This window comes from Ranitomeya imitator, chromosome 10, assembly GCF_032444005.1.
Source record: "Ranitomeya imitator isolate aRanImi1 chromosome 10, aRanImi1.pri, whole genome shotgun sequence".
NCBI lineage: Eukaryota > Metazoa > Chordata > Amphibia > Anura > Dendrobatidae > Ranitomeya > Ranitomeya imitator.
The window spans coordinates 96,472,922-96,488,426 of NC_091291.1; the positions used below are offsets into that span (position 1 = coordinate 96,472,922).

A 15,505-nucleotide genomic window follows, 5' to 3' on the forward strand; every position below is an offset into this window, starting at 1 on the left:
ATGTAATAATCGATCCCAACCACAAAATCCGTGAGGGCTCCAATGACAACGGCGACAATAAAGCAAGAACAAAACGTGCAGCTTAGTTTGGACTTACGGAGGAGAGCTTGTAGGTGAGCGGACATAAGCGGGGGAGGGCCTCCTGTGAACACAGCCGGATGTAACACGTTAGTAGAAGGAAAAAGCTGAAATAATCCCCAAAACCCTGCAGCGTGATTGTCCTCCAGACGACACTACCTTATCCTAACCCCTGTAGACTGAAGATTACTGTTCTGGAAGAAACTTTAACTTGTGTGAAAGAGAAATAAAATCAAGAATACTTGATTTTATTGATTATCAGCCAATGTCATGCTGATTGACAGTCGACTCTCCGATGCCTAACTGCAAGGAGCTGGCTGTCAATCAGCATGACGTTGTCAATCAGCATGACGCTGTCAATCAGCATGACGTTGGCAGAGCACAGCGGAAGAGCTGCTCTGTTGACGTGGACCACCTGCATCACTAGCAGGAACATTCAATGCCGATGCTGAGTAGAACAGACGAGTTGTTATCTCTGTTCGAAACTACCTGCTGTTAGATTTTAGGCCCATAATAATAATAATAATAATAATAATAAAAAAGTAGTCTTGAATTCACCCATCAAACGGAGTCTGTTACCAGGGGCATAACTCGTAGAGGTTGTGACCGGGCCCATGCGGGTGGGAGCCTGCCGATGCCAGGAGAAACTTTAACTGGATGTGCATCCTCAGATGCACATCCAGTTGAAGTGCATTGCAACGCACAGACTCGTTGGGTCCATGCGCGCCAATACAAGCTACTAACCAATCAGAGGCCAGCAGCTGACGCATGTGACTGGGGGCGCATGACGCTTGCACGCTGAACTCAGCTGCCAGCTTGACAAGAGGACGCTGTCCGGAGGGGGAGTGGAGGGAAGAGGAGAGGAGCTGCTAATCAGTGGTGAGGGAGTGACTGATCTATATGGCAGCAGGTTTAGTAGTCCTAACCCTAAATGGGATATGTAGAGGTTGTGTGCAGCTCCGGGGCCTCAATGCACAATGTATGACCGCCCCCTACTACACTGCGCCATTTATAATACTTATTGAGTGTTTGGGCCTCCTCAGGCCCCAGGATACAATTGTGGCTGCCACCTCTGCCCTTCCTCGTCTGCTGCCTGTGATGGGGGAGTACTTGAGAAGATCGGTACCTTCCTGGCAGGTGGCTCCTACGTAGCGATTGAGACAGATGCATCCTCCGGTCAGGGCGTTGCACTGTGCGTTCCAGCCACAGTCGCAGCTCAGGCTGCAGTTTGGTCCATAGTGATTTATCCTACAGTCTGGGGTGAAGAACAGACATTCAGTGATGGTGCAATCCACTTGGCTATTTCGAGCATGCTGAGAGTTGTAGTTTCACAAGAGATGGAGAGCCACAGCTTGCAGACCATTGACCTATATTGTGTTCTCTAAACTGAGGCTGCACCAAACTACAACTCCCAACTGCTGTAGTTTTGCAACAGTTAAAGGCCCACTGGACTAATCCACTGATGGAGATCAGCAGCTGCACTGTACCTAGATCACAGGTCGCTCCAGTCTTCCCAGGTGGACAAAAGCAAACACCAGTCACCGGGTCACACGGTCCGTCCCCTTCACACTCACAAATCTTCCCACAATTTTCTCCAAATGTTCCCGAATTGCAGCCTGGAAGATGTAGGAGATGATAAAACTTTAAAGTTGGTGAGACATAATGATGACCTTTAAGAAATGTAATGTTCACCCTTCAACCCTTTCCTCACACAATAAGCAACGTTAATGTGCAGAGTAATTCAATTGTAAATTATCTTGTACTGATCCTGACATGCAACTAACATTCCCTCCAGAGCTGCATTCACAATTCTGCTAGCTGTTACTAGACACAGTCAGCCGGCTTTTCATCAGATATACCACTAACAACCCTTCACATTAAGCGACGCTGCAGCGATACCGACAACGATCCGGATCGCTGCAGCGTCGCTGTTTGGTCGCTGGAGAGCTGTCACACAGACAGCTCTCCAGCGACCAACGATGCCGAGGTCCCCGGTAACCAGGGTAAACATCGGGTTACTAAGCGCAGGGCCGCGCTTAGTAACCCGATGTTTACCCTGGTTACCAGCGTAAAAGTAAAAAAAAACAAACACTACATACTTACATACCGCTGTCTGTCCCCGGCACTCTGCTTCTCTGCACTCCTCCTGTAGTGGCTGTGAGCACAGCGGCCGGAAAGCAGAGCGGTGACGTCACCGCTCTGCTTTCCGGCTGACCGACGCTCACAGCCAGTACAGGAGGAGTGCAGAGAAGCTGAGCGCCGGGGACAGACAGCGGTAGGTAAGTATGTACTGTTTGTTTTTTTTTACTTTTACGCTGGTTACCAGGGTAAACATCGGGTTACTAAGCGCGGCCCTGCGCTTAGTTACCCGATGTTTACCCTGGTTACCAGTGAAGACATCGCTGGATCGGTGTCACACACGCCGATCCAGCGATGTCCACGGGAGATCCAGGGACGAAATAAAGTTCTGGACTTTGTTCAGCAACCAACGATCTCCCAGCAGGGGCCTGATCGTTGGTCGCTGTCACACATAACGATTTCCTTAACGATATCGTTGCTACTTCACAAAAAGCAACGATATCGTTAACGATATCGTTATGTGTGAAGGTACCTGTGTAAATGTGCTCCAATACTGCAGAGAGAAGCGGATTTATCAAATGATTAGGATTTCCTAGAATACAAGTCGAGCGCTGTATAGACCATAAACCAGCGCTGACGCCTGAGGCAGAATTTGGAATGAATTTTTAGAGCTAAAAGCAAGATCTATCAGTACAAGATCAGTAATGTATGTACACAGTAACTGCACCAGCAGAATAGTGAGTGCAGCTCTGGAGTATAATACAGGATGTAACTCAGGATCAGTACAGGATCAGTAATGTAATGTTTGTACACAGTGACTGCACCAGCAGAATAGTGAGTGCAGCTCTGCGGTATAATACAGGATGTAACTCATGATCAGTACAGGATCAGTAATGTATGTACACAGTGACTGCACCAGCAGAATAGTGAGTGCAGCTCTGGGGTATAATGCAGGATGTAACTCAGGATCAGTACAGGATATGTAATGTAATGTATGTACACAGTGATTCCACCAGCAGAATAGTGAGTGCAGCTCTGGAGTATAATACAGGATGTAACTCAGGATCAGTACAGGATAAGTAATGTAATGTATGTACACAGTGACTGCACCAGCAGAATAGTGAGTGCAGCTCTGGAGTATAATACAGGATGTAACCCAGGATCAGTACAGGATAAGTAATATATATATACACAGTAACAATGTTTAGTGTATATTATATATAAACTGAAAATTAAGATCTACCGTACTCTGAACATTTAGAAAGTACCATATATAAGTACTGTAGATGTTATGTTCAGTGTCTGCAGAGTTTTAGTACGCAATAATTTTTCTTCAACTTTTTATTATGAAATATATATCTAAAAAAAATTGTATCTTCAACATGTATTTTATATCCCATTTCTATTTGTCCTCTCTTCTCAGTAATATTTAGGTTTGTCTTTACATCTCGGCATTTTGTACCATGTGTCCCGCATGTGACACTGACCTTTTTCACATCTGTCTCCATTGAAACCAGCAGGGCATCGGCAAACCCCAGTCACTGGGTCACAGGATGCTCCATTTTCACAGTCGCACATCTCCTGGCACTTGTTTCCATGGTAACCATGGGGGCAAACTACAGAAGGTAGCAAAAGCGCAGCGATGAGTTTCACTCTGTTGAATTCCGATTTTGTTTTTATCTAGTAAATATCCGTTTTTGTTTCTGAGGGACTCGCTCTTCCTTGACTTCAGCGTCAGACTGCTGTTCCTTGGGTCATACACACTAGTGACAAGTCATTTTCCTGAAGTCAGCTCTTTAAGGTCCATTATTGTGTCAGAGTCATGGGCTAAGGGGGTGGCAGTGTCTTACTTGCTTGTCTTTGAGGCCGGGGGATCACATATGTTAATAGAAAAAGTTCCTAGAACATTTTCTCAAAATCTGTGTAGAGGAAAACTCGGTTGCTATGGGCAATTGTTCCATGGAAACCACAAAGATCCTTGGCTGATTTTATGCCATAAATGTGTATGAGAAGACTATCCCTTCTAAGCGGCTTCATATTTTTTTTGTGGAACAAGTTCTTTACCAAAAGATAAGATTAGAGACTTCATGAACAATTGAAGGGGGTTGTAAAACGTGTAAGTCACAGTCCCTATCATCAGAAGAAGGCCGAGCCTTGTAGGAAAACCACAGACATGGTAGTCTATGTCCCCCAGGGACTCGGAGGAGAGGTCGCGGCCCTACTACCACCTCCACACCCTGCTCCTGTCATGGACATTTCCTCCTCCTGACTGGCATATCAGGGCGACTTACAGTGTTGGCATGCGTTTCCGTAGTACCCTCCCAAGCACAGACAGGTCCCAGTTACTTTGTCGCACGTCCCATTGTTCAGGCAGGAACAGTCCATCTGACAGGCGGCTCCATATTTCCCAGGAGGACATTCTGTAATGAATGAGGAGATGTTACAGAATATTTACACAGCATTGTTCTGGGCTAATGGCCAATGGAGTAACTTGACGAGCATGGGCCCCAATGCAAAAGCTCCAACGGGACCCCCAATTATTGAAAATCATTAAAAGTAATGATCTTTTCATATTGGCCAAAGTGACCTTTTGGGCCTTCCTGAACCCGATGCAATGGCTTCCCCTGCACCTATAGTTACACCTCTGCTATGATACTGCTTTTTTCATTCATTGACTTCAAGTAGAGATCCTGAAAATGGAGCACAACTTCCATATGATTAATACAGAGCACCGCCGCCCATTAACTGTACCTACCGTCCTCGCATGTGACTCCAGTCCATCCCAGGCCACAGCTGCATGTCCCATTGGTCGGGTTACACAATCCTCCATTCTTACAGGCGCAAATCTGCAGACAATTTGCTCCAAAATAATCTTTGGTGCAGACTGAAATGTTGAAAAAAAAAAGCCCATGACGGCCATATACACCTGATAGGTTGAGTCAAGAATTACACAGACATTTGGTCAAAGGATCCCATTGTTTGATAATGCTGCCCAGCAACCCCAGCCAAACCCCCTACAAACTGGCCATGGGAGACTTGTGGTATAGAAAGTGGACAACCCTTATCCTGCATTTTGTTCTATATACCGCGCTCTATGATTGGCATCATTCATACCGCGTTCGCAGTTTTTTCCTATTCTTCCAGGCGCACAGACACAATCGCCGGTCACATGGTCACACGATCCATTAGGACCGCAGCGACACACGTGGCTGCACCGATTTCCGTATCTTTCTGGTGGACACACTGTAAAAGAACCACTAATTATATGACATGACAGTGTATAGGTATACTGCACATAACGCCAGGAGAGAGGCTTACCAGTGCCACAATCAAATCCCACGTAGCCCGGCAGACAATGGCATGCTCCAGTCGTGGATTCACAATGGCCGCCGTTCTTACACTTACAGTCCTGCTCGCAGTTCCGTCCATAAAATCCACTGGTGCATTCTGAAACGGGAAAATATATAACAATGAGTGGGGGGCCGGGTTCCCAGAGACATAGGAGAGAATTGATTAAGGATTGCATTTCAACACCGACGTGTTCTGGAAGTGTGACCCCTCCATTCTGACTTCTGTAGTGAAGGATGCACTTACTTATCTGACACGTGTGTCCGTGATAGCCTGGAGCGCAGATACACTCCCCGGTCACCGGGTGGCAGTCCTCATGCTGACCGGGACACTGACATATTTTGCCACAATTTGTGCCATATGTTCCAGGCACACAAGCTGGGGGAGGACAGAGGAAAAGACATCATGGAAAACTGGTATTATCTATACATCAGTGTGGTATTGAAATCATATAGAAGACATCAAGAGGCATCTACATCTGCTACAGTCAATCAGTGCTGTCATCTACTAAATAGCGCAGTATTAATACTTTTTACATTTTCTCACTTACTTTGGTCACATCCATTGCCTGTAAATCCCGGAGGACAGCCACACTCCCCGGTGATGTGATTGCATGGGGTTCCATGGGAGCAGTTACAAACTTTCGCACAGTGATCACCATATGAGCCCGGGAGACAAGCTAAGAAAAAATAAAATAGATACTAATTTACAAGTGGTAAATCATAAAAACAGGGATTTTTGTGTTACTCACCGTAAAATCCTTTTCTCCGAGTCATTCATTGGGGGACACAGGACTGTGGGGTGTATGCTATTGCCGCCAGGAGGCTGACACTAAGTAGACAAAAAAAAAAGTTAGCTCCTCCTCCATAGTATACACCTTGACACTGGCCCTGACAGCTCCAGTTTGGTGCACAAGCAGTAGGAGATAGAGAAAACAAAACAGCATTAGAGCAAATACAACATGTCTAGAATAACACTACAGCCTGAACAACTCCGTAGAAAAAATAACAAGAAGAAATAGGGAGGGCGCTGTGTCCCCCAATGAATGACTCGGAGAAAAGGATTTTACGGTGAGTAACACAAAAATCCCTGTTTCTCCATCGTCTCATTGGGGGACACAGGACTGTGGGATGTCCCAAAGCAGTCCCAGGGTGGGAAAAAAAGACTTACTGGAACAAACCCTTAGGCACTTACCACCTATAGGTGCGCTACCGCAGCCTGAAGAATTTTTCTTCCCAAACTTGCATCAGCAGAGGCCTGAGTGTGGATATTGTAATGCTTAGAGAAGGTGTGCAGGCTGGACCAAGTGGCCGCTTTGCAAACCTGTTCTGCTGAAGCTTGGTGCCAAAGTGCCCAGGAAGCCCCCACTGCTCGAGTAGAGTGTGCCCTGATCCCAGCCGGGATGGCTGCACCCTTGATGTGGTAGGCCTCCTGAATGGTGGCTCGTATCCATCTGGCTAAGGTCAACCTAGAGGCTGCGAATCCTTTCTTGTGACCCACAGGAAGAACGAACAGGACATCCGTCTGTCGAAAAGAAGCGGTCCGAGAAACATATCTTCTCAGCGCTCTCACTAGGTCCAGAGTATGGAGAGCCTTTTCCACACGGTGAGAAGGAGCAGGACAAAAAGAAGGCAAGACTATGTCCTCATTGATGTGAAACGAGGAAACTACCTTTGGTAGAAAAGAGGGAACTGGTCTTAATACTACCTTATCTTGATGAAATTGCAGAAATGGCGACTGGCAGGACAAGGCCGCCAATTCCGACACCCGCCTAATGGAGGTTATGGCTACCAAAAACAAAACCTTCAAAGAAAGATACGTTAAAGAAACTTCTTGGAGGGGCTCAAATGGGGCTTCCTGAAGAGCGCTCAAGACCAGATTAAGGTCCCAAGCTTCTAGCGGGGCTCTGTAAGGGGGGACCATGTGAGAGACTCCCTGCAAAAAAGTCTTGACCTGTGAAATGGTAGCAATCCTGCGCTGGAAAAGAACCGATAAGGCTGATATTTGCCTCCTAAGGGTACTTGGAGCGAGACCTGAGTCTAAACCAGTTTGGAGAAAGGCTAAAATATTAGGAACGGAGAACGGTAAAGGAGGAAGACCCCTCTTCCTGCACCATGAAAGAAAAACTTTCCAGGTGTGGTGGTAAATGCGTGCAGAAACCGTCTTTCGAGCATTAATCATAGTAGAAACTACTTTTTGAGAAAAACCGGCCTGGGTCAGAATCCAAGATTCAACGTCCAAGCCGTCAAACGCAGGGCCCCTAAGTTCTGGTGGAATATTGGCCCCTGCGACAGAAGATCTGGCCGCATTGGAAGCTGCCAAGGAACCCCGGCAATCAGCTGAACGAGGTCTGCGTACCATGACCTCCGAGGCCAATCTGGGGCGACTAGAATTGCCGGAGCTCCCTCCATCTTGATCTTCCTGACTACCCTTGGGAGGAGCGCCAGAGGAGGAAACAGATATGGAAGACGAAACTGGTTCCAAGGAAGGACCAGCGCGTCTACGGCAAGAGCTCTTGGATCTCGATAACGAGCTACGAACCTGGGGACCTTGGCATTCCACCCGGATGCCATTAGATCCACGTCCGGGATACCCCAGCGTTGGCAAATCTGCCGAAAAACGTCGGGGTGAAGAGACCATTCCCCGGACGCAAGACCCTGACGGCTCAGAAAGTCCGCTGCCCAGTTCTCCTTGCCCGGGATGTAAACTGCCGAGATCACGGAGTGGTTGTTCACGGCCCAGCGGAGGATTTGCCCTACCTCGCGCATGGCTGACCTGCTGCGGGTGCCCCCTTGATGATTTACGTAAGCCACAGCCGTGGTATTGTCCGATTGGATCCTGACCGGGCGACCCGCCAGAAGATGATGAAAGTGCTGCAGAGCCAGCCAAATAGCCCTTATCTCCAACAGATTGATTGGAAGAGTTGACTCCTCTGGAGTCCAAAAACCTTGTGCTGTGTGTTGGTGAAACACTGCTCCCCAACCGAGAAGACTGGCGTCTGTAGAGACTACCAGCCAATGGACTGGAGAAAAAGCTTTCCCCTGCCGCAGAGAGGAGCTCCTCATCCACCATATGAGAGATTGCCTGACCCGGGGAGACAGACGGCACCGGAGGTTGAGAGAAGCATGACTCCTGTTCCAGGCTGACAAAATTGCCTGCTGGAGAGGGCGAAGATGAAATTGGGCGAATCGTACTGCTTCGATGGCCGCCACCATCCTGCCGAAGACCCTCATGCAAAACCGGATTGAGTGAAAACTCGGCTGCTGCAGTATTTTCACTTCCTGCCGAAGGCAGAGTACCTTGTCCTGGGGTAGGATAGTCAGACCCCGAGAAGTATCGAAGATCATTCCTAAAAAAGAAATCTTTCGAGATGGGACTAGAGATGACTTTTTCAGATTGACCAGCCACCCTAGTCGGGACAGAGTGTCCAAAGTGATGCTGATGTTTTCTTTGCATGCTTGAAAAGTTGGTCCCTTGACCAAGAGATCGTCCAAGTATGGCAAAATGACTATGCCCCGGGAGTGCAGGATGGACACAACTGTTGACATCACCTTTGTGAACACCCTGGGAGCAGAGGCGAGACCGAAAGGTAATGCTGTGAATTGGAAGTGACGTTCGCCTATGGAAAACCGTAGAAACCTTTGATGCGGAAGAAATATGGGAACATGCAGATAGGCATCTTGGATCTCTATGGAAGCTAGGAATTCTCCCTTTTGCATAGCCGCAATAACCGAGCGGAGCGACTCCATATGGAAGTGACGAGTGCTTACGAACTTGTTCAAACATTTTAGGTCCAGAATGGGTCTTACAGTCCCGTCTTTTTTGGGGACCGTAAACAGATTGGAATAGAATCCTTGAAATCTTTCTACCCCTGGAACGTGAACAATGACCCCGTTGGACTGAAGAGACTCGACTGCTTTGAATAAAGCCCTTAGACGGGATCTTGAACTGGGAAGACTGGATGGAAAAAACCGGCTTGGAGGGAGAGAGAGAAACTCTATTTTGTACCCTGAAACCACCAGTTCTCTCACCCATCTGTTGGACACGACTGACAGCCAGGACTGATGGAACAGAAGTAGGCGACCGCCTACTCTGTTGAAGACGACATGAGGCTGCCTCCAGTCATTTAGCCGAAGACCGAGGATATCTAGATCCCCTAGATCTTGATGGTTGATATCGCATTCTTGCCAATGGATTGGCTCTATATGAGACCTGGTGCTCCCTGTCTTGGTTAGACCGACTTGGAAAACCTGAGCTTGGTGCTGCAGACCTCTGGGTGTTACGAAAGGATTTAAACCTTGCTTGAAATTGGCGACGAAAAGGTTGCTTAACCCTTTGTTGTGAAAGGAAATTACTCTTTCCCCCTGTGGTATCAGATATAAGTTGATCCAACTTTGCGCCAAATAATCGGCCACCTTGATAAGGAAGGGATGTAAGGGACTTTTTTGAAGTAGAGTCCGCCCGCCGATTTCTCAGCCATAGAGCCCTTCTGATAGCGATAGCATTTGCAGCTGCCAATGCTGAACAATTTGCCGCATCCAAAGATGCATTAATCAAATAATTCCCAGCCAAGGATATCTGATTAGACATCTCTATCACGTCTACAGGAAACTCCCTATCCTGAAGAGCCTTAGTGACGGACTCTGACCACGCTATCATAGCTTTGGCAACCCATGTCGCCGCAAAAGACGGCGCGAGGGCTGACCCTGAAGCCTCAAACACCGACCGAGCTAGACTCTCTAAGAGCCGATCAGTTGGGTCTTTAATAGCGGATCCATTAGGAAGAGACAACAGTGTGTTAGAGGCCAAACGGGACACGGGAGGATCCACAGAAGGAGATTCTGCCCATTTTTTACAAATTTCGGGAGCGAAAGGATACCTGGTACCCAGGGCCTTCTGGCCTAAGAAACGTTTATCCGGTCGCTCCATGTGACGTTGAACTAGATCCTCAAACTCAGGATGAGAAGAAAACACCTTATGAGGTTGCTTGAATCTTTTAAAAGACACCTTATGACCTGAAGGTAAGGTGGCTTCATCCTCTACTCCCAAAGACTGGTAAACGGCCTCAATGAGACTGTCAACTGATTCCTGATAATCAGGAGCTTCTAAATCAAAAGACCCTTCAGAGTCAACGTCTGAACCATGTCCACTCACTCCCACAGGTGAGGGAGACCGAGAGACGGATTTCACAGATGCACCCGATGGACCGGGAGACGCTGTATGGGTACGCTTCCCCCGCGTCTGCCTAGAGGGAGTACGGCCCCTGCAGGCCGGAGGGTCCTGAGAATCGGAGAATCTTCCCGAAGCAGATGGATGAACGTCCCCGATAGGGGCTTGAAGGGACTCAACTGCCTTTGTTAGGGACGCCATAGATTGCGTTAAGGATACGACCCACTCAGGGGGAGATGCTGCAGTCTCAGATACAGGCATACCCGGCAGAATAGCAGGCGGGGTAGCAGGCGGGGGCTCCTGAACGCGTTCGGAGTCGCAAGCCTCACAGAAATGGCTAGTTTGCGCATGCGGAAAAGAAGCCCGGCAAGTAATGCATGAGGAATACAGGACGGCGTGAGACTTAGTCCTTCTAGACATGATGACTATTGCTCCTGCTGCTGCTATGAAACTCCTTATGAGCTACTGTGTCTAGAGCAAAAGACTGCTGTCAGGCTGAGGGAAGTAGCACTTACCCCAGTCCTGTGTCCCCTTCGGTTCTGAGCACCACACTAACCGAGCTCTGAGCAGAGAAAACCTCCCTTATGAAGATCATGAAAGGGGGAGGAGCCGCCATAAGGGACATGCAAAAGGCCAAAGCAGGGGACTTGATTTTCCCCATACCTGCGCTCTCCTAGAAACGCTGGGAGCGCGAAACCGGAAGTACGCGCCGCCGAAGGGGGCGGAACTTCCGCCCACAACCCTGCCTGAAACTACAGCGACCATGATGCAGCGGGCGCCGGAGGAAAGATGCTAGGGGCGGGACTTCCGCCCGTGCTTTAGCTATGGAGAGATGATGGAACCGGCACTGCACTGAGTGCAGCATGGCGATTTACCACCTGAGACCGCGCGATGAAGCAGGAGCCCCCCCCCCCCCCCCGCAGCCTCTGACAACACACAAGGTTAGAAAAGAGGCATACACATAAATCCCATATATATATATATATATATATAGATAGATACGTATGGGAAAAGACGGTGCAGGCACCCTAACTCCTTCACCTTTCAAAAGGTGAGGAGAGGGACCGTCTGCCTCCTTTAACCCCTTCACCCCGAAGCCTGTTTTCACCTAAGTGACAGGGCCAATTTTTACAATTCTGACCACTGTCACTTTATGAGGTAATAACTCTGAAACGCTTCAACGGATCCTGGCGATTCTGACATTGTTTTCTCGTGACATATTGTACTTCATGATAGTGGTAAAATTTATTTGATATTACCTTCGTTTCTTTGTGAAAAAAACGGAAATTTGGCGAAAATTTTGAAAATTTTGCAATTTTCAAACTTTGAATTTTTATACCCTTGCATTAGAGACTCATATCGCACAAATTAGTTAATAAATAACATTTCCCACATGTCTACTTTACATCAGCAACATTTTGGAACCAATTTTTTTTTCCTTAGGGAGTTATAAGGGTTAAAAGTTAAACAGCGATTTCTCATTTTTTCAACAACTTTTATAAAACCATTTTTTGTAGGGACCACATCATATTTGAAGTCACTTTGAGAGGCTTATAGGATTTAAAATACCCAAAAGTGACACCATTCTAAAAACTATACCCCCCGAGGTACACAAAACCACATTCAAGAAGTTTATTAACCCTTCAGGTGCTTCACAGGAATTAACGGAATGTGGAAGGAAAAAAATAACATTTAACTTTTTTTTCCACATAATGATCTTTTAGCAACATTTTTTTTTATTTTCACAAGGGTAAAAGAAGAAAATGGACCACGAAAGTTGTTGTGCAATTCCTTCTGAATACACTGATACCCCATATGTGGGAGAAAACCACTGTCTGGGCGCACGGCAGGGCTCGGAAGGGAAGGAGCGCCGTTTGACTATTTCAAACCAAAATTGGCTGGAATTGAGATCGGACACCATGTCCCGTTTGGAGAGCCCCTGATGTGCCTAAACAGTGGAAAACCGCCACAAGTGACCCCATTTTGGAAACTAGACCCTTCAAGGAACTTATCTAGCTATGTGGTGAGCACATTGAACCCCCAGGTGCTTCACAGAAGTTTAGAACGTAGAGGCGTGAAAATAAAAATTCACATTTTTTCCCCAAAAATGATCTTTTAACAACAATTTTTTTATCTTCACAAGTGTAAAAGGAGAAAATGGACCACTAAAGTTGTTGACCAATTCATCCTGAATACACTGATACCCCATATGTGGGGGAAAACCACTGTTTGGGCACACGGCAGGGCTCGGAAGGGAAGGAGCGCCTTTTCACTTTTACAAACCAAAATTGGCTGGAATTGAGATCGGACACCATGTCCCGTTTGGAGAGCCCCTGATGTGCCTAAACAGTGGAAAACCGCCACAAGTGACCCCATTTTGGAAACTAGACCCTTCAAGGAACTTATCTAGCTATGTGGTGAGCACTTTGAACCCCCAGGTGCTTCACAGAAGTTTAGAACGTAGAGGCGTGAAAAAAAAAATTCACATTTTTTCCCCAAAAATGATCTTTTAACAACAATTTTTTTATCTTCACAAGTGTAAAAGGAGAAAATGGACCACTAAAGTTGTTGACCAATTCATCCTGAATACACTGATACCCCATATGTGGGGGAAAACCACTGTTTGGGCACACGGCAGGGCTCGGAAGGGAAGGAGCGCCTTTTGACTTTTACAAACCAAAATTGGCTGGAATTGAGATCGGACACCATGTCCCGTTTGGAGAGCCACTGATGTGCCTAAACAGTGGAAAACCGCCACAAGTGACCCCATTTTGGAAACTAGACCCTTCAAGGAACTTATCTAGCTATGTGATGAGCACCGTGAACCTCCAAGTGCCTCACCAAAAATTATAATGATGAGTCGTAAAAAAAAATAGAACACATTTTTTCCACAAAAATGATCTTTAGCAAGGTTTTTTTTGTTTTCCCAAGGGTTATAGGACAAAATAGAAGGAAAAAAATGTTGTGCAATTTTTCACGAGTACGCCGATACCCCATATGTGGGGGAAAACCACTGTTTGGGCACACGGCAGGGCTCGGAAGGGAAGGAGCGCCTTTTCACTTTTACAAACCAAAATTGGCTGGAATTGAGATCGGACACCATGTCCCGTTTGGAGAGCCCCTGATGTGCCTAAACAGTGGAAAACCGCCACAAGTGACCCCATTTTGGAAACTAGACCCTTCAAGGAACTTATCTAGCTATGTGGTGAGCACTTTGAACCCCCAGGTGCTTCACAGAAGTTTAGAACGTAGAGGCGTGAAAATAAAAATTCACATTTTTTCCCCAAAAATGATCTTTTAACAACAATTTTTTTATCTTCACAAGTGTAAAAGGAGAAAATGGACCACTAAAGTTGTTGACCAATTCATCCTGAATACACTGATACCCCATATGTGGGGGAAAACCACTGTTTGGGCACACGGCAGGGCTCGGAAGGGAAGGAGCGCCTTTTGACTTTTACAAACCAAAATTGGCTGGAATTGAGATCGGACACCATGTCTCGTTTGGAGAGCCCCTGATGTGCCTAAACAGTGGAAAACCGCCACAAGTGACCCCATTTTGGAAACTAGACCCTTCAAGGAACTTATCTAGCTATGTGATGAGCACCGTGAACCTCCAAGTGCCTCACCAAAAATTATAATGATGAGTCGTAAAAAAAAATAGAACACATTTTTTCCACAAAAATGATCTTTAGCAAGGTTTTTTTTGTTTTCCCAAGGGTTATAGGACAAAATAGAAAGAAAAAAATGTTGTGCAATTTTTCACGAGTACGCCGATACCCCATATGTGGGGAAAAACCACTGTTTGTGCGCATGGCAGAGCTCGGAAGGGAAGGAGCACCATTTGGAATGCAGACTTAGATGGATTGGTCTGCAGGCGTCACGTTGCATTTGCAGAGCCCCTGATGTACCTAAACAGTGGAAATCCTCCACAAGTGACCCCATTTTGAAAACTGGACCTCCCAAGGAATTTATTTAGATATGTGGTGAGCACCGTAAACCTCCAAGTGCCTCACTCCACAAGTGACCCCATTTTGAAAACTGGACCTCCCAAGGAATTTATTTAGATATGTGGTGAGCACCGTAAACCTCCAAGTGCCTCACTCCACAAGTGACCCCATTTTGAAAACTGGACCTCCCAAGGAATTTATTTAGATATGTGGTGAGCACCGTAAACCTCCAAGTGCCTCACTCCACAAGTGACACCATTTTGAAAACTGGACCTCCCAAGGAATTTATTTAGATATGTGGTGAGCACCGTAAACCTCCAAGTGCCTCACTCCACAAGTGACACCATTTTGAAAACTGGACCTCCCAAGGAATTTATTTAGATATGTGGTGAGCACCGTAAACCTCCAAGTGCCTCACTCCACAAGTGACCCCATTTTGAAAACTGGACCTCCCAAGGAATTTATTTAGATATGTGGTGAGCACCGTAAACCTCCAAGTGCCTCACTCCACAAGTGACCCCATTTTGAAAACTGGACCTCCCAAGGAATTTATTTAGATATGTGGTGAGCACCGTAAACCTCCAAGTGCCTCACTCCACAAGTGACACCATTTTGAAAACTGGACCTCCCAAGGAATTTATTTAGATATGTGGTGAGCACCGTAAACCTCCAAGTGCCTCACTCCACAAGTGACCCCATTTTGAAAACTGGACCTACCAAGGAATTTATTTAGATATGTGGTGAGCACCGTAAACCTCCAAGTGCCTCACTCCACAAGTGACCCCATTTTGAAAACTGGACCTACCAAGGAATTTATTTAGATATGTGGTGAGCACCGTAAACCTCCAAGTGCCTCACTCCACAAGTGACCCCATGTTGGA

The 15,505-nt window shown here is 46.8% G+C and overlaps 1 protein-coding gene across 2 annotated transcripts in view; it reads right to left on the reverse strand.

Moving 5' to 3' along the window:
• MEGF6 (multiple EGF like domains 6) overlaps nucleotides 1-15,505 on the reverse strand; it is a 506,198-nt gene that overhangs the window by 5,034 nt on the left and 485,659 nt on the right. For both annotated transcript variants that reach the window (XM_069741497.1, XM_069741498.1), the window contains 10 exons: nucleotides 6,056-6,184; nucleotides 5,752-5,883; nucleotides 5,476-5,604; nucleotides 5,272-5,400; nucleotides 4,913-5,041; nucleotides 4,449-4,577; nucleotides 3,645-3,773; nucleotides 1,566-1,694; nucleotides 1,205-1,333; nucleotides 98-142 (listed from right to left, as the gene is read on the reverse strand). In XM_069741497.1, the coding sequence (XP_069597598.1) occupies nucleotides 98-142; nucleotides 1,205-1,333; nucleotides 1,566-1,694; nucleotides 3,645-3,773; nucleotides 4,449-4,577; nucleotides 4,913-5,041; nucleotides 5,272-5,400; nucleotides 5,476-5,604; nucleotides 5,752-5,883; nucleotides 6,056-6,184 (1,209 nt within the window). The remainder of the gene's footprint in view (nucleotides 1-97; nucleotides 143-1,204; nucleotides 1,334-1,565; nucleotides 1,695-3,644; nucleotides 3,774-4,448; nucleotides 4,578-4,912; nucleotides 5,042-5,271; nucleotides 5,401-5,475; nucleotides 5,605-5,751; nucleotides 5,884-6,055; nucleotides 6,185-15,505) is intronic.